This window comes from Tarenaya hassleriana, unplaced genomic scaffold (genome assembly GCF_000463585.1).
Source record: "Tarenaya hassleriana unplaced genomic scaffold, ASM46358v1 Cleome1, whole genome shotgun sequence".
In the NCBI taxonomy this organism is placed as follows: Eukaryota; Viridiplantae; Streptophyta; class Magnoliopsida; order Brassicales; family Cleomaceae; genus Tarenaya; species Tarenaya hassleriana.
In genome coordinates this window covers 9,674,832-9,700,929 of record NW_010960187.1, presented here as the reverse complement: position 1 = coordinate 9,700,929, position 26,098 = coordinate 9,674,832, and the positions used below count along the sequence as shown (strand labels likewise).

The following is a 26,098-nucleotide window of genomic DNA, read 5'->3' as shown; positions in this document are numbered from 1 at the left end:
TTTTTTCGTTTTTAAATAAAACAAAACGACGGAGAAAATTATATCGTGGAAATACATAATTAGAACCCCACAAATACCGGGTCCTTTTGTTTTTTTATTTTTTCTTTTTTTCTTTTTCAAATTTTCTTCACCACCATCAATGCTTCGACGTGGAATATGGAAGTCCAATCTTCAAAAAAATAAAAAAAAATAAAAGGCAAGTATTTTTTTTTCTCTCCTTTTCTTAAATTTCTTCATCAACATGTGAATCCAAAATTCCACCTGAAAAATGTGAAAACTAAATTGCACCACAAGATAAAAAAAAAAAAAAAAGAGAAAAAGGAAGAAGAAGAAAGCTTATTTCTACGGCTCAATTCCATCAAATCACAACAATGAACACAATCCTCGCCCTTCCGACCCGCACGTGCTTCTCCCCCTGGCTCACGTGCCGTCCCACCGCTAATTCGACTCTCCGCCCCCCGCCGTTCCGCCTCTATCTATCTCAGGCGGCGCGTAGGATGGCGCACGCTGCGGCGGCGGCGGATGCGACGGAGCTGAAGGAGGGAATCGCTGGATTCTATGATGAGACGTCGGGGATGTGGGAGGAGATCTGGGGAGAGCATATGCACCACGGCTTCTACGAACCTCGATCCGACGTCGGATTGAGTGACTCCAGCCACCGTGAAGCTCAGATCCGTATGGTCGAGGAAGCTCTCCGATTCGCCGGATTTTCTGGTTCGTCTTCTTCCTTCGTTCGCTGTTTGTTTTCGCAGGTAAAACGAATGCCATAGTTAGTTTAAAATAATAGAAACGAGAATTAATTAATCCTCATATTAATTCCTTTTGTTTAGAATATTAATAAGAAATAAATAAAATAAATTGTAAATTTTTTCTGAGAATTTGAATAAAATTACTATCTCTACAAGGTTTTCATTGATAAAAGGGAAGAAAGATACAAACATGAGGAGTAAGAGTTCTAAAAAAATCATGAATTTTGATGTGCGTGAGAAAAAAAAAATATCATAATATTTGAAAAAGGATGGGTACTTGTACGCACAGAAAGCTGCAAAATCTTTGAAAAAGGATGGGTGTCATATATATATATGTGCATGTTTGAAAAATACATAAAAGATAAATATTTTACAAAATAATATTTTAAATAAAATTTTGAACATTAATCGAGTTGAAAATCGAAAAATTCGAACCCTGAAAGATCTATTATAACCCCCCAATGACAAGAATATATTATATAGCTAGCAACAGCCGTTTATGAGTTGGAGATGAAGATGGAATGTTCAGAAAGGCCAAATCAATCCAATTATAATAATGCCATGGATGCTATTGGAGCCAGCATTGTCGGTTTATGATATGACAATGACGACGACTAGGCTAAACGCAAGTTGGTGCTCTAATATTGTCACGTGTGCAAATAAAAATATAAATTTCGTAAAATAAATAAAATTTCATTTTTTAAAGAATTTTTAGATTAAAATTCAGTTTTTCGGTATACAAAAATCATAATCATTCAATTTTTATATAGAATTCGGTTTGGTTACGATTATGTATTGTTCGGTTTAGATTTATTAGGCTATTAACCAAGTTATCGGCCCTTTTATTACTCAACTGACATAACAAAAAGGGTAATGCATGTACGTCTGAAAATGGAAGCAGGGGAGGAGGAAGAGGGGGGAAAGCCAAAGACGGTGATCGATGTGGGATGCGGAATAGGCGGAAGCTCGAGGTACTTGGCCAGAAAATTTGGGGCCGAATGCGTTGGCATCACTCTCAGCCCTTTCCAAGCTCAGAGAGCAAATGATCTCGCTGCTTCCCAGGGTCTCTCTCACAAAGTATTCCTATCATCTCATATATCGTAATAACCATTTTTCTTGCCCTGAATCATCGGAGATTTGTCCTCACATGAACTGCATTGACATGAATCAGGTCTCGTTCCGAGTCGCAGACGCGTTGCGGCAACCGTTTGAGGACGCGAAATTCGACCTGGTGTGGTCCATGGAGAGCGGCGAACACATGCCCGACAAAACCCAGGTAAGGCTCGATTCCCCATCCATCATCGGAATTATCCATAAGCCTGTGTTCTTTTAGCTGGTGAATGGTGGTGGTGCAGTTCGTTAAGGAGTTGGCCCGAGTGGCTGCGCCTGGTGGGAGGATAATCATAGTGACATGGTGCCATAGAGACCTCTCACCCGGCGAAGAAGCTCTTCAGCCATGGGAGCAGACCCTCTTGCGAAGAATCTGTGACGCGTTTTACCTCCCCGCCTGGTGCTCTACTTCTGATTACGTCGCCTTGCTCGAATCTCTCTCTCTCCAGGTAATGTCCCTTCTTCGTTCTGGTGGTTGATAACTTGATTCATTGTTACATGGAAACGTTAAATTTTGGATTTGAGATAAGTGTGAGCATCCGAGTTTTCGGATGTGTTTTCTAACCTCGACCTCATTCCTCTCGAGTATACATTTGCTTTTGTAAGACTCAGGTATCCAAGGTTCGGATATCCGTGGGGTGAAAGGAGGACTCGGGTACTCGACCGGTGAGACGAGGGGCGAGGTGAGAGGATGAGGAGGTGTGAGCAGATGCGAGAAAATAGAAAGAGTTTTGAAATCCGCAAGGCGCAAAATCCTAATATATGATTTTAAAATAAAACACGGGCGAAAATAAATTCAAACTCTCGGCGCCTCCTCGCCGCCTCCCTCTCGCCTCATGCCCCCTCGACCTCCTCTCTCCCTCCCTTCTTTCGACTCGGTTATCCGTGGATACAGATAAACATCGGCCGAAATCCTTATTGAAACCTGTAGAGTCGGATTCTCGCCGTCAATGGACACGTATTCGTCCCACCTGACGATGAGAACCCGAAAATGTGGATACACGATTTCCGGATCGGACGGATATTCACAATCTCCGGTTCCAGTGTCCACCTCTCGTTTGAGGCGCTCTTTTTTTTTTTGTAATATCCAAAACGCTGAAAAACGTCTATGGGGGTGTGTATTCTGTCTGGTGCAGGACATCAAGTCTGCAGATTGGTCGGAGAACGTTGCTCCGTTTTGGCCGGCGGTTATACGAACGGCTCTAACGTGGAAAGGCATCTTCTCTCTTCTTCGCAGCGGTAATCGTTTTCATTTTCATAATTCTTAATTCATCTCTGGCTACAAGTTGGGATTTTGATCATGTGAAAGATCCAATCATCTAAAACGCTTATGCAAGATCAAGAGAACTGGATCCACTATGCGGCGTTTTGAATGAAATGAGCTTTGTTTAGAATCACTCCGACAAAACATCCCGAAGATCTTGGAACCGTTTATGTCTCCAAAGATCTTGGAACTGAAGCAGTTGTACGGATGGAACAGGTCTAAAGGGTGTCAAAGGAGCATTGGCGATGCCACTGATGATCGAAGGCTACAAGAAAGGTCTCATAAAGTTTGCAATTATCACGTGCCGGAAGCTTCAGTAAACAAACGCAAAACGCAGCGGCTGCGTTCAGTTTTTTTTAGATTTTTCTCTTGCCCGACATACTCCACCTGTCAGATTTACAATAAAAATTGCCTCCACTTGTTTCATTATTTGGGAAATTATTTATGAGGATACGTTTGTTTTAAGATTTTTAAGGATGAAAGCAATTTACAGGATAAGATATGAAAAATAATAATAACAGTAGTAGTAATAATAAAGGGAAAACCTCTAAAAAATCATGAACTTGCAAATTGCGAAAAAAAATAATTTCTGAACATACTGCAATGGTACCTAATTATTTCTGAACTTGAAAAAAGCGACTCAATAATTCTTAATCTTGTTAAAAAGTGTCGTAATAGTCTTTAACATAAAAAGATTATAATAATACGATTTTTAATTCCTACGTGACAGGTGACTTGTCAAACCATGTCGAATTTTTGAGCCATGTATTCAAGACCGGGTTTAGGAAAACCGGTTCAATAAAAACGATTTCAAACAGTAAATTTCGGGTTCAATATAACTTTGACGGAACCCTCCCTCTCTTTCATCATCTCGTCCGCCCATTTTGACTTCTACAGCCCAATATATGAGGTACCGGAATCTTCTATGAACGATTCGTGGCAACGGATTTCAGCATGCTTTTCGTTTCTTGTAAATTTGTTAGGAATCTTTTGTTATTCATTTTGTGTATAAAACACATGTACAGATTCATTATTCAATACACAGAAATTTTTTCACAAAATACTGAAATCTTCCTCGCCTTCATCCGCATCATCAAAATCATCCATTACTATTACTTCTCCTACCATACCCACATACATCAGAAACCCAGAAACCCAATTGCCTCTTTTCGGCCATGGAATTCATTCCAAAGCTCACCGAGCCCCTGGAGCCGCGGAAAACCAATGTCGATGCCGTTCCATGCGTGCCTTTGTGGTGATATATACAGGAGAGAGGACAGAGAGACGACTTAGAAGCGGTAATGACGGAAACATTGAAGGAGAGAGAGGTAGAGACTTGCGAGAAAAGCGAGAGAGACATGATTTTGGGGATTAGGGTTTATCCTCTTCCCTTGGTTCAAAGCTTACGTAGCGTTCATCTTCATCCACAAAGCCGGAGAGAAGAAGATCGAAGGGACTCGCTCTCGGGTTTTTTACCCAAATAACCCACTTGGGTCGCATCTATTTCACATGTACACTACCGAAAACATAACACATTTTTTTCCCTACGAAAAGACGAAATTACCCTTAATAAATTACAATATTTATCCGTTCGAAAACAACTTCGTTATTACGACTTCGTAATTACGTCTAAATATAGTTACAATTGATTCTAAAAAAGGTGGCAAAAAAATCAGTCTGTCTTATTTTTAGTTGTATATCAGTTATATGTTAGTCGTAATAAGGTCACAAAAAATAAAACGAAAAGGGTATTTCGGACTTTTCCCCCGAAAAGTGGATTAAAATTGAAATTTTTTTTTTTTTTCGGTAGTGTACACTGAAATAGATGCGACCCAAGTGGGTTATTTAGGTGATTTCCCCCTCGCTCTCTCTCCCCGCGGCTAGTGCCTAGTGGGTTGGAAACGGAAACTGAGGATAAAATGACTCCATGACATAAAAATAAAATAAAAATAAGTTTTAAAAGGCCCAAAATATATTGACTTTTTTAATTTGTGATTGTTAATGTTAGTCCACTAATTAATAATAAAGTGAAATTGTATGAGAATTATATTTTTATAAATTCATTTCCTTTGAGAATCTAGGAAATTAAGCCTAATAAGTATCTTTGTAAATTGTATGAGAATAATATTTTTATAAATAATATTTTTCTTTTTTTTCCAAAAAAAAATTATTTTTTTCTCCTTTTCTTAAATATCTTCCTCAAACATGCGAATCCAAAATTCCACCTGAAAAACGTGAAATTAAATTTCACCACAAGATTCGTACATCCGAACAAAGAGAACGAGGAAAGCGTCCTGAGATTTACTCTTCCACTGTTCCATTCCATCAAATCATCTCTCTCTTCTTCGTGAGCAGCTTTTTTTATTTTTGGTTAAATGTAATTTAGTATTAATCCATATAGTTCAAAAATTCTTACAAAACAACCCCGTATTGGGTAATCATTGAGCAAGCTAATACAAGAAATCTCATGTGCAAGTGGTCAAAATAATTGGCAGTCAGTTGCCTACTTCCTTAGTCGTGTTGCGTTATCGCCTTCTAGTTCGTTCCGTCAAAAAGTATCAGTGTTCCAGAAGCATGTTGTTTGCTGATCGTGTCCTGCCCTTCACCGAAAGGAGATTGGTTTTCATCATGCTGTCGAGTTGTTGTTGCAGAACATGTGACGTTCTAGGGTCGTTCCGGAAGATTCGGTTGTTAGGTTTACTCCAAAGAAGGTACACTGTGGCCTGCAGGATGAGTCTGGAGATTGTCACCCTGCTCTTCCCGTCATCGTTGCCCGTTGCTGCAGTCCAATTAATGCAATCCTGCAGTGAACTCGGTGGAGAATTCCAGCAACATGAGGCATAGTATGTCCACACATAATTGTTGTAGGTGCAGTCGAAGAAGAGGTATTGATGCATCTCCTCCTCAAGCCCGCATAGTATACAAGTAACATCTGTTTGAAGCCCCCATCTCCTCAAGCGGTCCTTTAGTTTTTTTTAGACTTTTCTCTTGCCAAAAGAGTGTCTGGGACCAGCCTCTCGGAACCAGACCATACGATGTCACGAGACCGTGGGATTGTTCGCACGGATCAGGTTCCAAGTTTTCGAGGTTGGTTATGCTTGAATTCGCCATTGTCTTGCTTCCATAGTACCATATCTTCTCCGAGTTCCGGTCTTGGCGGGTCAGTATCCGTCAACGAGAACAGAAGCTGTTGGATTGTTTCTGTTCTAGCCGCCGGAAGTGACCAACCACCATTCTTGACCGCCTCTGCTACTTTTGCGTGCTTCGACAACCGTAACAGTCTCGGCCCAAGCTCTCCTATATGGTCAATCAATGGTCCATGTGTTGTCCAGTCATCAAGCCAGAACTGAGCTAATTGTCCATCCCGTACCTGTATTTTGATGAAGGAACGTGTTGTTTCCCTCATCGACAATAATTTCCTAAGATTCCAAGATGATGATGTTGTTGCCTTTGTATCCCAAAATCCCCGCTGCTTGAGTATATTCAGACGAGTCCAAGCTACCCACAGGGAGCCTCCTTTCGTGAACAACAACCAAATGAGTTTAAGTCTGAATACCTTATTGTAGTCCTCCAGTTTCCGTAATCCGATTTCCCCTTCTTCCTTCGGTAGACAGACTGTTGTCCATGCAATCCTTGGAGTAACTCTGCGTGTTCCAGAATTTTTCCACAGAAATTTAGAGCATAGACCATCAATATGCGTTAGTACACACTTCGGTAACAACGTGAACAACTTTTGTTCCACATCAACAATGAACACAATCCTCGCCCCTCCGACGCGCACGTGCTTCTCCCCCTGGCTCATGTTCCGTCCCACCGCTAATCCGACTCTCCGACCACTGCCGTTCCACCTTCATCTATCTCTGACGGCGTGTGGGATGGTGCGTGCTGCGGCGGCGACGGATGCGACGGAGCTGAAGGAGGGAATTGCTGGATTCTACGACGAGATATCGGGGATGTGGGAGGAGATCTGGGGAGAGCATATGCACCACGGCTTCTACGAACCTCGATCCGACGTCGGATTGAGTGACTCCGTCCACCGTGACGCTCAGATCTGTATGGTCGAGGAAGCTCTACGATTCGCCGGAGTATCTGGTTCGTCTTCTTTCTTGGTCCGCTGTTTGTTTTCGCACGTAAAATGAATGACATGGTTAGTTTAAAATATAATAGAAACGAGAATTAATTAATCCCCATGTATCAACCTGGGAATAAATTGAGAAAAGGAAGAGAGAGAGAGAGAGAGAGAGAGAGAGAGATCGCGTTTCTGAAGAAATTTTCTCTTTGATTTCATTAACAAACTGTACACGCTTATTTATACAAGAATGAAAATAACAAACTCTCAACAAACCCAAAGAATGAATGACACGTATATGCTCTATCTGATAAATTACAGATCAGCTCCATAAACCAGTAATAAACCTTAATCCTCTTAACCGGAATCGAAACCTTCTCTGTATAACAGAGTTTTCTTAAGGAGACGAAACAGAGCATTCAAATTACTATATCTATCTACAAGGTTTTCATTGATAAAAAGTGAAGAAGGATATAAATATGAAGAATAAAAGATCCAACGGCTTTATTCTCGGATTCGAATCTACCGGTGGGAAAGAGATATAATTTCTGAATCAAAATATGATTAGGGTGGATGCAGCGGACAAAGTTCTAAAAAAACGGTAATACATCTATGAAGAAAAACGAAGAGCATAACGATCTAATCGTAGCTATAATTTCTGTCTAGATTTACGTGTAGCGAAATAATTACGTACAACAATTGCATGAATTTAAATCTAGACTAACCGGATCATCGTAATATGTGCGGTAAAACGTATCTTAAAACGCAGAATCAGAGAGTCGGAAACGTCACAAAGACGAGAAAAGAGCGTACAAATAAGAACATCTCTACCGATATCCACACATCGGATCAGTATGCTAGTACCCTCGGGATTCGTCGGTTTAGACAACACAAGACTTTTCATATTCCAGCTCGGGAACTTTTCTTTTGTCGGATTTTATGTTTCTGTTGGTTTCCGATGATTTTTGAAATGACCTTTGATGTCAATTTATAGAAATCTCAAAGCAAATGAAGAGTCAAGTTCATTTAATAGGTTTCAGAATACGAATAGACAGATTCATCTTCATTAAATAAGTTCATATCAACCTTATTTAATGAATGTATTACGTCATACGAAATGAATCTCGTATTCTAAAAATGTATCACATACACCGAGACTAATCTCGTGAATATAAACCGACAAAATAACCGAACAATAAATAGGGCGGAAAAAATACCCGAGTCTATAACTGATATATATCAAATATATAAATCCGATATAACCCTATGTGTGTGACCCGGTAGGCTCCGTTTAACGTGGTCGCAACGAAAAAATCCTATTTTACCGTACACGTTGATAGTTGCCTCTAGCAAGACATATAAACTACACACGTTAAACCGAGTTATCACCTCGATTGTGCCTACAATATGATCGAACTAATATCCCTTTGTCTCGCGATATATTACCAGTCGAATGTAAGGCATGGTGTCAATAAACCTTAACCAATTCGACCACTTTCTCGTTCATTAATCATCTGTTAATATAGATGTCTGATATCTATGATTTGGCTAAGCACTTTACAGCATGATTAATCACCGAGTGGCCAACGATATCTATCCCGTAATCAAGAGAAACAAATTTCCATCTTGATACGCTACGACCCACCACGGAATCCGTTGCGCATCTGAACATAGCCTTTATAACCACCATGTTAAGGTGGCGTTTGACTATGTCAAGGCACGAAACAAATTACGGAGAATACCAATAGTTATCTCAGGTCAAAGGACAAAAGTGAGATATTATAATGACGTCGGTTTTGATTCATGACCATGAACCGCCCATCAGGGGGGCCAGCCAGTCACACGTTCCAAACGTGCACCTATGACTGTAGCACGTATCCAATACGTCATACATACACGTCACACTAGTCTTCATTTATTATCGTTCCCACGATAATAACTGACTAGGACATCTAGTATTATTCCAAATAATACAGGGATAGTATTTATTATTAATGAACATGCAAATATAATAATAAACGAATAATCATATTATTTCATAAACATTTATTACAAATGTACATCTATTCGTCTACGTATGAGCATAACTACAACAATCTAAGTCTGAAAATGGAAGCAAGGGAGGAGGAAGAGGGGGGACAACCAAAGAGGGTGATCGATGTGGGATGCGGAATAGGCGGAAGCTCGAGGTACTTGGCCAGAAAATTTGGGGCTGAATGCGTTGGCATCACTCTCAGCCCTTTCCAAGCTCAGAGAGCAAATGATCTCGCTGCTTCCCAGGGTCTCTCTCACAAGGTCTTCCTATCATCTCATATAACGTAATAACCATTTTTCTTGTCCTGAATCATCGGAGATTTGTCCTCACAAGAACTGCACTGACATGAATCAGGTCTCGTTCCGAGTCGCAGACGCGTTGCGGTAACCATTTGAGGACGTGAAATTTGACCTGGTGTGGTCCATGGAGAGCGGCGAACACATGCCCGACAAAACCCAGGTAAGGCTTGATTCCCCATCCATCATCGGAATTATCCATAAGCATGTGTTCTTTTAGCTGGTGAATGGTGGTGGTGCCGTTCGTTAAGAAGTTGGCCCGAGTGGCTGCGCCTGGTGGGAGGATAATCATAGTGACATGGTGCCATATAGATCTCTCATCCGGCGAAGAAGCTCTTCAGCCATGGGAGAAGACCCTCTTGCGAAGAATATGTGATGCGTTTTACCTCCCTGCCTGGTGTTCTACTTCTGATTACATCGCCTTGCTCGAGTCTCTCTCTCTCCAGGTAATGTCCCTTCTTCGTTCTGGTGGTTGATAACTTGATTCAGTGTTACATTATAGTTGCGACCAAGTCGCGACCACACATTATAGTTTGATTCACCAACGAGCTGTAAGCTCATGTTATCAGCCACATGTAGATGAAGCGGATTCAAGTACGGATCGATAGCAGAAACCGATTCCGAAGAGGAATCGGAAAGATTCTGAGCATCGAGAGTCTCAGAACGCGACATCGATGAAAAATAATCGAACAAATCAAGAAGAAATTCGAAGAGAAAACGAGAATCGATAAAAAAAAAAACCTCATTGGAGGTTGTGGTACCCTTTTGTGAAATGAGATCCGAGCTGAAACGAGAGAGAAAATACACGAGCATTTGGAACGATTTTCTGTTGTTATTCAAATGAAAAATCTAATCAGTCTCATACAACCGAGAAGTATAAACCGAAAAGAGTAAACCGAAAATAGAGTAAACCAAAATTAAAAATACTAAACCGATAAAACTATCTCTAATACAAGGAAACAATAAATTTTGGATTTGAGATAAGGGTGGGCATGGTTACAAGGAAACCTTGTTCCCCTTTAGTATATCGATCGGCCTACCCGACTTTGCTTTTATAATTGTCGGGTAACTAAGCCCCGGATATCCTTGGGCGAAAGGAGGAGTCGAGTATTCGACCAGCGAGCCAATGGGACAAGGTGAGGCGGTCTGAGACGATGCGAGAAAATAGGGAGTCTCGAAAATCCTAAAAACACAGACGAAAAAAATTCAAACTCTCGAAATCATGAAATCCTAACGTCAATGAATCGGTCTCGTGTCGCCTCTCTCGCGGTCCTTACTGCCTCCCTCTCGCATCTCGCCCCTCACGGCCTCATGCCTCCTGGATGCAGATAAACGTCGGCCAAAATCCTTAATCGTCCGCTGAACAACGTCTATGGGTGTGTATTTTGTCTGGTACAGGACATCAAGTCTGCAGATTGGTCGGAGAACGTTGCTCCGTTTTGGCCGGCGGTTATACGAACGGCTTCAACGTGGAAAGGCATCTTCTCTCTTCTTCGCAGCGGTAATCGTTTTTCATTTTCATACATCTTAATTCATCTCGAGCTACAAGTTGGGATTGATCATGTGCAAGATCCAATCATCTAAATGATTATGCAAGATCAAGAGAACTGGATCCACTAGATGGCGTTTCGAATGAAATGAGCTTTGTTTAGCATCACTCCGACAAAAGCATTCCGAAGATCTTGGAACTGAAGCAGTTGTACGATGGAACAGGTCTAAAAAGTGTCAAAGGAGCATTGGCGATGCCAGTGGTGATCGAAGGCTACAAGAGAGGTCTCATAAAGTTTGCAATTATCACGTGCCGAAAGCCTCAGTAAACGCAAACGCAGCGGTTGCGTTTAGTTTTTTTTAGACGTTTCTCTTGCCAGACATATTCCACCTGTCAGATTTACAATAAAAATTGCCTCTGACTTGTTTCATCATTTGGGAAAATTATTTATTAGGACACCTTTGTTTTTTTGTTTTTGGTAAAAAATGTTAAGGATGAAAACAATTTAGAGGATAAGATATGAAATATAGGTGGTGTTAATAATAATAATAATAATAATAATAATAATATCACATGGTGTATTGGAAACTTATTACCAACCGCAAATTTATTGTATTTAATTATTTATAAATTTATATTTTGACCTAGTTCCCACTGCTTATTATGGCAGGCCAACGCTTTTCCAAATTTTTTAGTGAATCAAAACAAGCAGTCAAATCAATTGGACCGATAAATTATTGTTTTCGTTTGATGGAGCTTAACCTTTTTTTTAATTATAAAAACACTAGTAACTATACAACTAATTGGATTTATGTACATAATTAATTCTAATAGAAATTATATCATTTGCAACAAAAGCAGATTAGGTGAATGATAGATATATGATGACGTTAGGTGAAGCCATTCTATAAATGTGACTATTTTTTATAGATCATTATCTCTTTTATAATTGGTTATTTGTCGCTATAAAAAAATCGGATGAAAAATTATCGTTAATAAAATCAACTAATATCAAAATAATATATGAATTTTAGCTCTCATATAATAGTATATTAATTATATTAACTTTTTAAAAATAATATCAATATTTGAATATTTAAATTTATAAGTAATTGATATACGAATATTCTATGAATTACATTGACAATAAAAAAAAACTCCATTTTAAGTTACGTATAAAAAAATATGTATATCTTTCTTATGAATCCGATATATATAACCATAGTATTATAATTTTAAAATCAAAATTCATGTATTTTGATGATTGAGTTTAGGGAAAATCCCAAAAAAAAATACTGAATTTTATAATTTTGACCAAAAAAACACTTTTTTTTGTCAAATAAACATTAAATTTTTTAAACGAATCTAAAAAAATACTGAACTTTTCAAATGATCCAAAAAATACATAAATTTTTATGCGATTATCAAAAAAACACTGAAATTTTTTAATGATCCAAAAAAATACATGAACTTTTTTCGATTGTCAAAAAAAACTAAGTAAAATAATTTGATATGTTTGCGTCTCATTGGATCACGTCATTCGTTTTGTTTATTTTGACAATCGTAGAAGAGTTAAATGTTTATTTTGTCAAATTTAAAAAGTTTAATGTTTATTTGATAAAATAAAAAATTCAGTGTTTTTTTGTCAAAATTGTAAAGTTCAGTGTTTTTTTTTGGATTTTCTCTTGAGTTTAACATTAAGGACCATATTTTAAAGAGAAGTATAATTGTTGTAGTTAGATGGAATTTGATGTGGTTTTCTCAAAAATGGATTAATCGTCAAATTATAATTAGTCATACACAAAGACAAGACATGAAAAAAAAACCCTACTAATCACATCAACTAAAACTCCAAACACATGGGGACGAATTCCAATTTTGCCACTCCCTAACATCCCTTTCAATTCTTTTCCATTTATTCGTAGGGGCAGTTGGCAAACTGTACCAAAACAAAAACGAAATTTGTAAAATATTTCACAAAAAAACAACTTTTGCATAAGATACTTTTTTTCTAAATACTCAAACTACCTTTACAATATTTCTTTACGATTGTGTGATAATTTATCTTTTAAAAATCGGTAAGTTTTATTATTTGATCTTTTTTTTCTCCAATATTTTTTCTATCTTCTCTATTTCTTACATAGTTTATCTAATCTATTCAAATACTCTTCTCGTTTGATTTTTTTCTGTTATATTCTGATAATTTTTTTGCATGTATATAAGGTGTATGATGAAATGTCTGTAACAGAAAACTGCGACAGATGACTTGCGATCTGTGAAAAATGACATGCGCTTTACGTTAAACGACCTATGGTCTATGGCAGATGATCTGTGATATACCGCAAATGATCTGCGGTTTGCGGCAGGTCATTTGCCCTGTGGACCTGCGGACATGTGGCTATCGCCCTGCGAACCTACGGACATACGGCTATCGCCCTACAGACCTACGGACTTGCGGCTATCGCCCTGCGTACTTGCAGCTATCGACTGTGATTTCATTATGACCATATAACTACGATTACGACTCACTACGACCATATAACTACGACTGCGACTCACTATGACCATATAACTAGGACTACAACCAGATAATTAAGAATGTGATTTCATTACGACCATATAACTACGACTACGACTCACTACGACCATATAACTACGACTACGACCAGATAATTACGACTGTGATTTCATTACGACCATGTAACTATGACTACGACTCACTACGACTATATAACTACGACTGTGACTCACTACGACCATATAACTAGGATATGACTAGATAATTAAGACTGTGATTTCATTACGACCATATAACTACGACTACGACTCACTACGACCATATAACTACGACTACAACTCACTACCACTACAAGAAACATCCGAATTTGCGACGGAAAAATCCGTCGCAAATATAAATAAAATCCGTCGCAATTACAATTTTGCGATAGAAAGCGATGGAATAATTTTCGCCCGTATATCGTTGTCGCAAAAGTTTGCCGGTCGTTAATCCGTCGCAAAATTGCGACGTACAAAATCTGCGTGTTGCGACGGATTTGCTACAGAAAAATCTGTCGCAAATACTTTTTTATTTTTTTTAAATATAAAAAATAATATATTATTATATATATACACACACATATATATTCACATATACACATGCATTACACATATACGCATACATTACATATATACACATAATTTATATACATATATATACACATACACATATATTCATACACATACACATATACATTTACATACACACATATATACACACACATACATAAACACACATTCATACATATATATATACACATATAAATTTACATACACATACATATATATACACATATACATACACACATACATAAATACATATTCATACACATATATATACACATATAAATTTACATACACATACATATATACACATACACATACATAATTACGACGGTTGAACATAATGCAAATGCGACCAAATAATTAACGGTAACTACGACCATGTCCATTTACCTATTCTCTCGATCATTTTGCTGGTTAGACCAAATATTCTCATCTATATCTCTCTACGATTATGTGATAATCTGTATTTTAGAAATCAGTGCATTTTGAGATTTGTCCTTCTGTTTTCTCGATTATTTTCTCTATATTCTCTATTTCTTACAGTTTATCTCATGAATTAAATATTCTTCTGCATGATTTCTTTTTCTGTAGTATTCATATGTTCATTTTATTTTCTATATACAAGGTGTTTGATGAAATTCCTGAAATAAAAAACGGCGACAGGTTCCAGTATGTGACTTGGGCCTACAGCAGGTCACCTGCGACATACAACAGGTCACCTGCGACATATCATATGTGACTTACGACATGCGGTATATCGCTTGCGACATGCAACCTGATGACTTGCTGACCTATAAGTAATTTTTCACGAAACCCATGCAAGTGTTTTCCTATACTTATATAAGAAAAAAAAATCCATATAAGTGTTTTTCATGTATGTGGAGAAAAACGAAATTCATGGAAGTATTTTTTTTGTGATAATCTATCTTTTAGAAATCGGAACGCTTTGTTATTTGATCTTATTTTCTCTCCAATATTTTCTCTATCTTCTCTATTTCTTATATAATTTATCTAATCTATTCAAATACTTTTCTCGTTGGTTTTTTTCTGTGATATTCTAATCATTTTTTTGTATGCACATAAGGTGTCTGATGAAATATCTGTACCAGAAAACTGCGACAGATGACCTGCGATCTGTGAAAAATGACATGCGCTCTGCGTTAAATGACCTATGGTCTCTGGCAGATGACTGTGATATGCCGCAAATGATCTGCAGTCTGCGATAGGTCATTTGGCCTGCGATCGTCCTACGGACCTGCGGACTTGCGACTATCGTAGAGAGATATAGACGAGAATATTTGGTCCAACCAACAAAAGGATCGAGAGAATAGGTAAATGGACATGGTCGTAGTTACCGTTAATTATTTGATCGCATTTGCATTATGTTCAACCATCGTAATTATATTTAATTATCTAGTCATATTTGTATTATATTCGTAGCATAATCATGGTAGTAATTATCTGGTCGTAATCGTAGTTATATGGTTGTAATGAGTCATAGTCATAGTTATATGGTCGTAGTGAGTCATAGTGAGTCATAGTTATATGGTCGTAGTGAGTGTAGTCGTAGTTATATGGTCGTAATGAAATCACAGTTGTAATTATCTGTCGTAGTCGTAGTTATATGGTCATAATGAGTCGTAGTCGTAGTTATATGGTCGTAGTGATTCGTAGCGAGTCGTAGTTATATGATCATAGTGAGTCGTAGTCGAAGTTATATGGTCATAATGAAATCACAGTCCATAGTCGCAGGTCTGCAGGGTGATAGCTGCAGGTCCGCAGGGCGATAGCCGTAGGTCCGCAGATCTGCAGGGCGATAGCAGCAGGTCCGCAGGACGATAGCCGCAGGTCCGTAGGTCCGCAGGGCGATAGCCGCATGCACGCAGGTCTGCAGGGCGATAGTATCGCCCTACAGACCTACGGACCCCGAGGGACATTAGCCGCAGGTCTGCAGATCCGCAGGGCGATAGTCGCAGGTCCACAGGTGTGTAGGGCGATAGCCTGTAGGTCCGCAGGTGCGCAGGGCGATAGCCGCAGGTGCGCAGAGCGATAACCGCAGGTCTGTAGGTCCGTAGGGCGATAGCCGCAGGTCCGCAGGTGCGCAGGGCGATAGCAGGGCGATAGCCGTAGGTGCGTAGGCCAAATGACCTGCCGCAGATCGCAAATCATCTGCCAGAGACCATAGGTCATTTAACGCATAGCGCATGTCATTTTTCACAGATCGTAGGTCATTTGCCGCAGTTTTCTGGTACAGACATTTCATCAAACACCTTATGTGTATGCAAAAAAATGATAACTTGCTTTGGTTACAAACTAAAGATATCATACTTCTTGCATGTTTTATAATTCACTTGGGATGTTCATCTCATTGAAAGGTTGTTATCCAGGCGATAGCCGCAGGTCCGCAGGGCGATAGCCGCAGGTCCGCAGATCCGCAGAGCGATAGTCGTAGGTCTGTAGGCCAAATGACCTGCCGCAGATCGCAAATCATCTGCCAGAGACCATAGGTCATTTAACGCATAGCGCATGTCATTTTTCACAGATCGCAGGTCATCTGCCGCAGTTTTCTGGTACAGATATTTCATCACACACCTTATGTGCATACAAAAAAATGATCAGAATATCACAGAAAAAAATTAACGAGAACCGTATTTGAATAGATTAGATAAACTATATAAGAAATAGAAAAGATAGAGAAAATATTGGAAAATAAAAGAAGATCAAATAGCAAAACTTACCGATTTTTTAAAGATAGATTATCAATACTAAATGGTAGTTTGGGTTTTTAGAAAAAAGAAAAAAAAAGTATATTATGTAAAAAAAAAAAAAATTGAGATATTTTACAAATTTAGTTTTTGTTTGCGAACTGACCCTATTTTTTTTTTTTCAGAAGAAAAAATAAAGAGGGAATGGGAGGAGGAATTCCGGCAGTAGCAAGAGGCTGAAGCCGCCGTTTCTCTCAAGCCCTCTCGTAGTCTCGTTCGGTCGTTCCTTCCCTCCTCTCTGGGTTTCTTCCTTCTTCACCTCTCGAGAGACCGATAAATTTTTTCCGGGTCAATTCCCTTCGATTTTCCCGACAGGCCCACAGATTCTGAGGGAGAGAGAGAGAGAGATGAAAGCTTAAGGGTGGAAGGGTTTTCTGTGAGTGGAAAATTTCTCCGAGCCTAATTCCCTGTTGGATGAGGTGTGTGTTTCGATCCTGTCCTTAATCCGCGTTTGATTTATGTGTCCGTTTCTCATCGTATGTTTCCGAGGCACTTCTTCGTTTTCGTTCTGGATTATTCTTCGGGTTTCTCCTTCGCATCCACGGCCCTTTTTTTGATTGCCCATTTCGTGTTTTTTAGGGTTTGATCAGTGTTAGTTGTACCTGTGTTAAGTTTACGAAAGTTCTGAATGAAGGGTATTCTTTATTGCTTCATGTTCAGGCCAAGTATCTATGGTTTTAGCTTTTTTTCGTTGCTAGAGGGGAAACTTACTCTGAATCCATGTCATAAACCATGGACATGGCGAAGTTTCTTCACGTAATCGGGGTTGATTCAATGAGGGTTACTCTCTTACTGATAGTTTTGGTTTAGTTAAAAGGGTTTCCAGGTTTGTATCGAACTCTTTCCGAAAGCTCCATTGCCGCAGAATCTCAAAATTCAAACAAAATTAAGTGACTTTGATCAAACCCGGTTCTGTTTATAATTGCATTCTGTCAGGTATGATATTACGAGTTGGTTGGTTTCACTTGGGTGGTATACTCTTCAGAAGGGGACTTTGTTTTGCTTTTTCCTTCTTGTATTGTGTCCACATGCAAAAAAATTTTATTGGTCTCTCTTACTTCATTGATCCACTTTTGATTTTCATTTGATAAAGATGTAGTTCAGTGAATGGATTATGCATTGCCTCATTTGTTTTTCTTACCAAAGTTATTTATCTTGTCTATTTGCTGTTTGCATTATTGTCGATATGCTAGGCCTGTCTTCCGTAAGGTTTTTGCTTTTGGTTGTTGGTATATGGATTTTTATGCTTGGATGGCGTTTGTGAGACATTAATCCTTTTTCAAATACAGATTCAATGGTCTTATCCTCTGTTATATATCGGAATTACTTAAAACTAATCACTTGATTCCCGAATTCCAATTTACTTGTATAATTTTCAAAGATAGGCTATAGCCTCTTGTGGAGGTTCTGCTAGTGTATTAGAAGCTGGAAATTAGCAGTGTAAAACTTTTAATGATTTCTAAACTGCAGTTGGGGATCACCTCATTTCCCTTAATGCAAAATAGATCGGCAGAGGCAGACATTAAGATTCGTGTTTTCCTGATGGTGTGTTCTAATTTATTACGATATTTAGATGCTAATGTAATTTTGCATTGCCTCTGGTGAACTTAGATCATGTTTGGATGACGAAAGGCACTTGACTTGCTCTTACAATGAGTAGAAGAAGAGATGAGGCTTTCAGGCGTCAAAGAGTGGAGAATTTTCGGGGTGAGGGGCCAAACTGGATCCTGATTGCAGGCGGTGCGCTGTTGAGCACATTGTCCATTCGCTTTGGCTACAAGTTAAAACAGTCTCTTGACTCAAAACAACAAGCAAATGCAACTGGTGGATTGAAAGGTACAAGCCAAAGCATTCACTTTGGCTACAAAGTAAAGCAGTCATTCTGTTTGCATATCTTATAATCTTATTATCCACTTTCGATGTTCATCTCATTGAAATGTTGTTATCCAGTCAATGGAACATGTGACAGAAGATCATCTTGCTGCTGCTTGCATGCCAATGTGTCTTCCTGCTCACAGAATGATGATTGTTACTTGCACTGCATCCCAGGTGTGAGTTCGTGAGGCATTCGTATGTAGTCTTGGATCGTTTCATATGTAGTCCTTCAAGCTACTAGAGGAACAATATGTGTTAGGTGTAGGATATCATAATCTTTTGCCACATTATAGCTGAGTTTTACAGACTAGTCTTGGTTGCGGTATTTGTGTTCAAGGGAAATGCTGGATTATTTAATAGGAGCCTAAAATACTGGAACTGATAACGTTATTATGATCAGTTTCACATTCTTTAATAAGAAACTCTAGTTTGAAGAAAATGCCTGGATTTTTTGTGCCTTTTCTTCAGACTGTAATTATCTTTATTGTAACCCAATTAGAGAACATATGATTAGTGTATTTTTTTTAATCAAAGAGCTGGCAAAGAGTGCATGGTTGTCTTGGGGTGAGATGTGAAGAGGGTATCAACATTTGCCATTTTTCAGAAATCTTTCTAACGAAATCCATGTGGTTGCATTTGGATTAGAAATCTTAGGCAGAAATCCAACTGCTGCAGCTTAGCTTAGGATATCAGGATACTTGACTTGCATTCCTTTTTTATTTTTATTATAATATCTTGTTATATGATCTCTGGAAGTGAATTCTGCTTCTCCACGGTATCGTATGAAAATATTCCTCTATTAAAGATGACGTCCACTGCTTGAGTTCCTTCACTCTATAACGCGGCTTGTATATATCTATATACTTTGTTGTTTGATGCAGGAACTGAGAGTGCACATGGAAAGCATGAGCCAAAGGAGCAAATGGCTTCTGCATCCATTTCTCCCCTTCCTCTGGTTACAGTTCCCGCTCAAGAATTCAGCAAAGAGAATGGCGTCATGTGGGCATCTTCTCCCAATCGCCTTGAACAGCCCCCAAAGCCATCTAATCATCATCATCATTCAACCTGTTCAGACTCTCCTAGTGTATCTGAATCCGGCTCAGACATCTTCAGCAAGCGAGAAGTGATACAGAAACTGAGGCAACAACTGAAGAGACGGGATGATATGATTCTGGATATGCAGGACCAGATTCTGGAGTTGCAGAATTCGCTTAACGCCCAAATGGCGCACTCTAGCCATCTGCAGGCACAGCTAGATGCAACTAACAGAGATCTATTTGATTCAGAAAGAGAACTACAGAGGCTGAGAAAGGTAATTGCAGATCATTGCACGGGACACACTAATGGGTTTGGTCATACAAACGGGTTTATGGATGGAGAATTCAACCACGAGTCACCAGAGAAGGGCTTAGGGGACAGGGAAAGGGTCGAGATGTTGAGACGGGAAGTGGGAGATTTGAAAGAAGTGATAGAAGGGAAGGAGTATCTACTTAACAGCTATAAGGAACAGAAGGCAGAGCTGTCTTTGAAGATTAAAGAGCTGCAGCAGAGATTGGATTCGCAGCTTCCGAACATATTGTAGGTAAGAGTTAGGCATTGTGCATTCTTTCATGCTCTCTTGTTTTTTTTTCCCGAGAAAATGAATCTAATGTCCTGATATCTTTCAAGCCGCATCTCTGTCTTTCAAGCCGCATCTCTGTCTTTAGTTCTTCAGGCTTCGGTTTCTTGAATGTTTGGTTGCTGTTTCTATGTCTTTGGGTCTTTGGATGTTGGTGGTGTAAAGGAAAGAGCTGATGATGATGATGATGATGCCAAGGCATAACATAGGATATTTTGACAACGTACTATTATTACACGATGTTAATTTCCAGGAGAGATACCGAATATATGAATGATATATACAATGTTAATAAGGTAGGCATAAAGAATACTTACATATTAGAAATGGGAGTCTAAATACGAGTGACATTCCATAAATACCAAAAAAAATCTCAAGGTGAAGAGACGAAAAGGCATATGACACCAGTGTGTGTATTTGTTTCTCCAACTCAGTTTACAGAAGAGTGTCCACATTGTCTAAGTGGCTGATTCTGTAAAGAAACAAATACAAAAAAGGTCTTTCACCCTTTTTTTTCCTTGTATATACATATTCATATGAGCTTCTTCTGTCTCTGATTGAAAAATTTTACAAGAACCAAAAAATCACTGCTTCACAAGCATAGCCTCCATTTTTCTCTTCCTCGCTGCATGCTTCAGCTTCTCCAAAGCCACTAGCCCTACTTGTCTCACCCTCTCTCTCGATAACCCAATGCTGCATTCGTCACGTTTCACCGTTAGATAGGCCCGAGATCCATGATCCGAGGCGAAACCCATGTCAGATTTTGACATATAATGCAGTATTTATGTCGTTGAAAACCTCTGATACCGATCTAAAACGACCATTCGATTGGTCAAAATGATGATTTTTGTGTTTCGAACGACTTGCTCTCTTTATGAGTTCTCTCCTCTACCTATACAATACACATTTGAAAAACCTCTCTAAACATCTCACCTAGAAACTTAATTTGATAAATCTAAATCTCATCTGCTATGGAAGCAGATTAGCTTGACTGATTATGGAAGTGAAGTTCAAGAAAACCACTTAACAGTTTCTACCCAGAACCTAAGTGGGAATGAGAAGCTGATGCATCTGTTACTTTTAGACAAGAAGCTAAAGATTGAAGCCTTACCGTTTACTTATGTCTTCCCATGTGAGACTTTCTCTGTCTAGACCATAGTATAGCCGGACGATCTCTCTCTCCCGATCCCCGAGTATTGCGTTCAGAAGCTTGTTTACTTCGTTCTGAGATAATAAAACATAGAAATCTTGAATATTTGACTGTGCGATTCGGAGTTCATTCACTAATAGTTAGTGAAAGCTTTAAATTTGACGGCTTTTGCCCTTTACCTTCAACGCCCACTCGTCATATCCATGCCATGGATTGTTCTCCAAGCGATTATCCGCAATGTACTAGAAATATTGAAAAATAAACAGCCGAAAGTAAAGTGCCAGCTACCGAAAAAAGGGAGATTAAGCAGAAACGTCGAAAGTTAAAACAAGAGAACCAGAGAAGTGACTCACACTGTGATGAGTTTCTCCGGGGAGACCATTCAAAGAAGGAAATGCATCTCTGTCGAGAGAAAATACTTTACTCACTGCCTGTAGACATCGAACTTAATACCATGAGCACGAGTAACGATAAATGTTTTGAATAATTACGATAAAAAGAGAAACGAGCAGAAAATTCGTAATAGATCCTAACCTCGGTCGCATTCTTTACTTTCTTCTGCGACATGTTCAGAGATTTTGCTATTCTCTGAAAAGAGCAGTCATGGTAAGATTAAGAGATGCATGCACAAGAAACAAGAACTAGCCACAATTATTAAAAAAGAAAAAGAAAAAGTAATGTTTCCGAGTTTCAACTGCTTACTTCGATAGAAGGTGTGATTCCTTTCTCTTCCAGTCTAAGCTTTGCGTTCCGGATTAAGCCTAATCTCTCATGCAGGTGAGTAGGCAACCTCAAGGTTCTTGAATTTTCCACTAACGCTCTCGAAACACCCTTTTCGAAATTCGAAACATATGACCAAGGTTAGCCATCATCACATAGGATGAACGCTAAGAGAAATAACGAAACAAGGATAAATCATTCTTCCCCACCTGTCGTATCCACCAATACACATAAGTTGAAATTCTGAACCCCTTGGAAGAGTCAAATTTCTCTATTCCCCGCAAAAGTCCGATAAGACCACCCTTCATAACAGAACCAAACATTTTCTAATAAGACAGATCTCAAAGATGATATGAACTCTGAGAAGTTATGATGCTCATTAACGAGTGTAAAAGATGAAAAACCACCTGAACAAGATCAGACATTTCAGCACCCATGTTATCGTATCTTTGAGCTATAGACATGACCAACCGGACATTGCTCATAGCCAATTTCTCCCGAGCCAGATGACACTCCATCAACCGTGTCTGTAGTTCAGCCCGAGAGATCTTCAACGACATTGCAAGTTGGTCATCAGAAGGCTCACAACCCAATCTTTCCTTCAACCTTGAGTTCATTAAATAATAAGAAAACTCTGATTTCAGTACTACTAGAGGGAACAGATCTATATATTTTCCATCCATCATATTTGTTTCTTTCTATACTATTATGTCAGTGAAAAGAATGATTTTTCTTTTTCTGGCTGAACTTATAAACTCTATTAAAGTTTTAGCAATGGCTAGACATAAGATTTACCTTGACTTGTGCTCATCTAGAAGAAGCCCAGATTTGATTTTCTTCGAAAGGCACACGACTTCCGCATGGCTAAGGACCGCATCACTTATAACACCTTTCACGTAACCCTTCACACGATTTTGACGAAGCAATTCCGAATTGGTTATTATTCTTTGCTGCTTTGTAGCACTGACATGTGAAACTGCTTTGTTCTGAGACATGGCATTCTTCTTCTTAGCATTGATTCTCCTTTGACGTGCTGATATTCCAGAACAAGTAACCGAGATCTTCTTCCTGGTCTTCTTAGTGGACAAATCACTTGATATCGTCTTTTCAAACGAAAGATTCCACTGTTTCTCTAACATAGACTTCTGTAGCAATAGAAGAGCCTCAACATCAAGATCATAACTTTCCTCTTCCAGCTCATCATTGTATCCTTGTAACCAAAGTTGACCAGAGGAAGGAGCGGAAGAAGCCACACCCAAAGTCTCTTTCACAGCCTTGGCAGACTGTGTGCGGTGAGTTGAGGACGGAAGGCTCGGGCTATAGTTCGACGATGGCTTTTTGGAAATTATCACGGTTTTCGTGTGGGGAATTTGGTACTGCACTGCACTCTGATCGTTTCCATATAGAAACTTTTCAGTGACATCTGAGTGACAAAATGATGAACTCAACAGTCTTTTTCCGGCACTGAGTCCTATAACAGCAGCCGTGGCCATCATATGACTTTTCCTCACTGAGGAACAATTGACTTAATCAGGTTTACTCAACTCATATAGAGAATGTCCTTGATTACTTTTCTATTTGCAGCAAACGGCTTGATGAGATCCTCCTTGTTTCCTCGGTATTCTGCAAACACAATCTAAACTATTTAAGTTGGAAATCATCACAAAAAGAGAAACCTCACTGTTCTAAACCAAATCAGCAACTTTTGGCTGTTGACTAAGTCTAACTGCAATACCAACTTCACAACCACACCCTTGAGAAAACTATAAGCATAGGCTGCAGCATAATCTATTCAAATTCGAAACAGGAAATTTGAATGGTAGTTGAAGATACAACCATAAATTGAGAAATAGAACAGTAAGAGAAAACAGACAGACCCTGGGTATTAGATGAAAACCCCAACAACTAAAACAACACTGAATCGAGAATGGAAATGGAATTTTGTCTAATGGGTATCACAAAAGCTGAAAACTTTCGGTCACCCTCGACTAAGTTCATAATCACAATTCTAGTTGATGAACCCCTTTGGTCATCATCACTACACAACAAATGACTAACCCAGTTTAAAAAAGCCACCAAATTCGAATCTTTCTTCTCATTTTCAGCATAAAAACGATAAGAAACAGCCAAAATTAAAGCCACGAAATTCAGAATTGATATAACCAGCTACGGAGCCGAAACCCATCAAATTCCATCACTAAAAAACACTAATTTCTGTAAGATGTGTTGGTGAGGAAGGACAAGACATCAACGAGATTGTTTCTTTGGTTTTATCCCACAGAAACACGGACCGAACCAAACCCAATCAACCCAAAACGGGTTTACAAGATTCGGCCCCCATCAAGATCATCGAATAGAAAAAAAAAAGAAAAAAGAAAACAGATCTAAGAGAAAGCTTGCCAAGAACTCACCTGAACCAAATCCAGAGAGACAGAGTGTGTGTTTGTGTGTATATGTGGTGAGAACAGGAGCCAATATTTCTCTCTTTTTTCCTCCCTTCAAAATTTTTTTTTATTTTACCGAAATTTTCCGTTTCCTTGATCATGTCATATGTGAAAGCCAAACCGCCATGCAGAAAAAAGAAAACATAAAATCAGAATTGAGAAAAAGAAAAAGAAAATGTGTGAATTAGAATAAAATGTAGAAATTTGAAGAAGATATAAGGGGAAGAGATATGAGAAGACGAAATGGGATTGGTGGAAACGGATATTGGGTCCATCTTTCTGTGGTACTCAGCTTCCCGTTTTGCTTCTTCTCTGTCAGTTTTTGCTTTTACGTTTTTAAAATATTTTTTTTTAATTTATTATATTCTCATTTATTTATTCCTTATACTTTTACTAGTCTAATGTTGTTTTCACTTTTGGAGCAAAAAATATCTTTTTTTATTAAAAGGGTATTTTGGTTCATTTTTTATTTTATTTTGTGGTAGTATTTAGTAACTAAAATTCAATTTTCATTATTTTTGTGCATTTCAGTTTTCCATCTTGTTCGTTAGAGAATATTCCATTTTATCATTTTTTTTCATTAAGAAAACAAGAGAGAAGATAAACAAATAATATGAAACCGTAGTCCGTTGGCGAGATTTTGGCCGCGCCCCACCAAACACGTAAGCAAAGCAATATCTGGGACCCACATGACACGTGTAACTTCCTGCTCCATCTGCTGTGTCACCCTCCGCACGTGTCTATGAGCGCATGTGCGGACATTATTTTCACATTTATTCTTTTTCTTATATATTTTCCCTTCACAAAGTCATATTATGGGTTGCTTTGAAGAAACCAAAAACATTTGGATCGATTTATGAACTATTATGTACAATTTCAATATAAATACAGCAAAACTATAATATATATTACAATGAAGAGAGAGTAAATGCAACATTGCAACATTGCAATCTACCTCGGAAGTTCGTTAATTGGATTTCAGTTTGTATAACAACACCGAAATTTTCTGTTGCGGTGAATGGTAAACCAGCAGGGTACTTTAAAGGAAGGAAGGGGTTAAGACAAGGAGATCCACTTTCTCCCTACTTGTTTATAATGGCAATGGAAATCTTGACATGCATGCTTAACCGGTCTGCGCAAGAAGGAAGGCTAAAACCGCATCACAAATGTCAAGAACCGTTGATTACACATCTTTCCTTCGCTGATGATATAATGATCTTTTCCAAAGGAGATATGCAATCATTGATGGAGGTAAGAAACGTATTACACTCATTCGGGGAAAAATCTGGGTTGCACATAAATATGGAGAAGTCTGAGTTATTCCTCTCGGACATGAGTATGGGTGAAAAGGAAAGTTTGTCCTCTGCGGTTGGTATTGCTGTCGGCTCACT

The 26,098-nt window shown here is 38.7% G+C and overlaps 3 protein-coding genes and 1 pseudogene across 4 annotated transcripts; 3 read left to right on the top strand and 1 right to left on the bottom strand.

The window, feature by feature from the left end:
* Positions 1-206: 206 nt before the first annotated feature.
* On the top strand, positions 207-3,592 carry LOC104821707 (tocopherol O-methyltransferase, chloroplastic-like). The gene is made up of 6 exons (XM_010552668.2): positions 207-714; positions 1,651-1,826; positions 1,921-2,025; positions 2,105-2,308; positions 2,996-3,098; positions 3,340-3,592. Exons 1-6 carry the CDS (start codon positions 372-374, stop codon positions 3,441-3,443), a joined length of 1,035 nt encoding a protein of 344 aa, XP_010550970.1. The 5' UTR covers positions 207-371; the 3' UTR covers positions 3,444-3,592.
* A 2,566-nt stretch (positions 3,593-6,158) lies between these two features.
* On the top strand, positions 6,159-11,443 carry LOC104825478 (annotated as a pseudogene).
* Positions 11,444-17,018: 5,575 nt separating this feature from the next.
* LOC104821693 lies at positions 17,019-20,604 on the top strand. 2 transcript variants are annotated; one of them, XM_010552650.1, is made up of 4 exons: positions 17,019-17,319; positions 18,512-18,736; positions 18,851-18,949; positions 19,657-20,604. In XM_010552650.1, the coding sequence occupies exons 2-4, from the start codon at positions 18,553-18,555 to the stop codon at positions 20,355-20,357; spliced, it is 984 nt and encodes a 327-aa protein (XP_010550952.1). In that variant the 5' UTR covers positions 17,019-17,319; positions 18,512-18,552; the 3' UTR covers positions 20,358-20,604. The 2 variants fall into 2 exon arrangements, with proteins under 2 accessions (XP_010550952.1, XP_010550959.1); XM_010552657.1 differs by lacking the exon at positions 18,851-18,949.
* A 168-nt stretch (positions 20,605-20,772) lies between these two features.
* On the bottom strand, positions 20,773-24,892 carry LOC104821684 (RNA polymerase sigma factor sigA). Its single transcript, XM_010552638.2, has 10 exons — positions 24,675-24,892; positions 23,059-23,886; positions 22,671-22,869; positions 22,473-22,565; positions 22,246-22,374; positions 22,078-22,131; positions 21,897-21,974; positions 21,723-21,785; positions 21,505-21,617; positions 20,773-21,086 (listed from the first exon to the last, which is right to left on the bottom strand). The coding sequence occupies exons 2-10, from the start codon at positions 23,757-23,759 to the stop codon at positions 20,978-20,980; spliced, it is 1,539 nt and encodes a 512-aa protein (XP_010550940.1). The 5' UTR covers positions 23,760-23,886; positions 24,675-24,892; the 3' UTR covers positions 20,773-20,977.
* Positions 24,893-26,098: the final 1,206 nt, after the last annotated feature.

Excerpts from the sequence above, each read along its gene's own strand:
- LOC104821684 (XM_010552638.2), bottom strand. The coding sequence starts at position 23,759 with ATGATGGCCACGGCTGCTGTTATAGGACTCAGTGCCGGAAAAAGACTG. Across the intron at positions 22,566-22,670 it reads AAATGTCTGATCTTGTTCAG|GGTGGTCTTATCGGACTTTT; the intron begins GTGGTTTTTCAT and ends TCTGTTATGAAG. Across the intron at positions 22,375-22,472 it reads TGTATTGGTGGATACGACAG|GGTGTTTCGAGAGCGTTAGT; the intron begins GTGGGGAAGAAT and ends AATTTCGAAAAG.
- LOC104821707 (XM_010552668.2), top strand. The coding sequence starts at position 372 with ATGAACACAATCCTCGCCCTTCCGACCCGCACGTGCTTCTCCCCCTGG. Across the intron at positions 715-1,650 it reads CCGATTCGCCGGATTTTCTG|GGGAGGAGGAAGAGGGGGGA; the intron begins GTTCGTCTTCTT and ends AAATGGAAGCAG. Across the intron at positions 3,099-3,339 it reads CTTCTCTCTTCTTCGCAGCG|GTCTAAAGGGTGTCAAAGGA; the intron begins GTAATCGTTTTC and ends CGGATGGAACAG.
- LOC104821693 (XM_010552650.1), top strand. The coding sequence starts at position 18,553 with ATGAGTAGAAGAAGAGATGAGGCTTTCAGGCGTCAAAGAGTGGAGAAT. Across the intron at positions 18,737-18,850 it reads TGCAACTGGTGGATTGAAAG|TCAATGGAACATGTGACAGA; the intron begins GTACAAGCCAAA and ends GTTGTTATCCAG. Across the intron at positions 18,950-19,656 it reads TTACTTGCACTGCATCCCAG|GAACTGAGAGTGCACATGGA; the intron begins GTGTGAGTTCGT and ends TGTTTGATGCAG.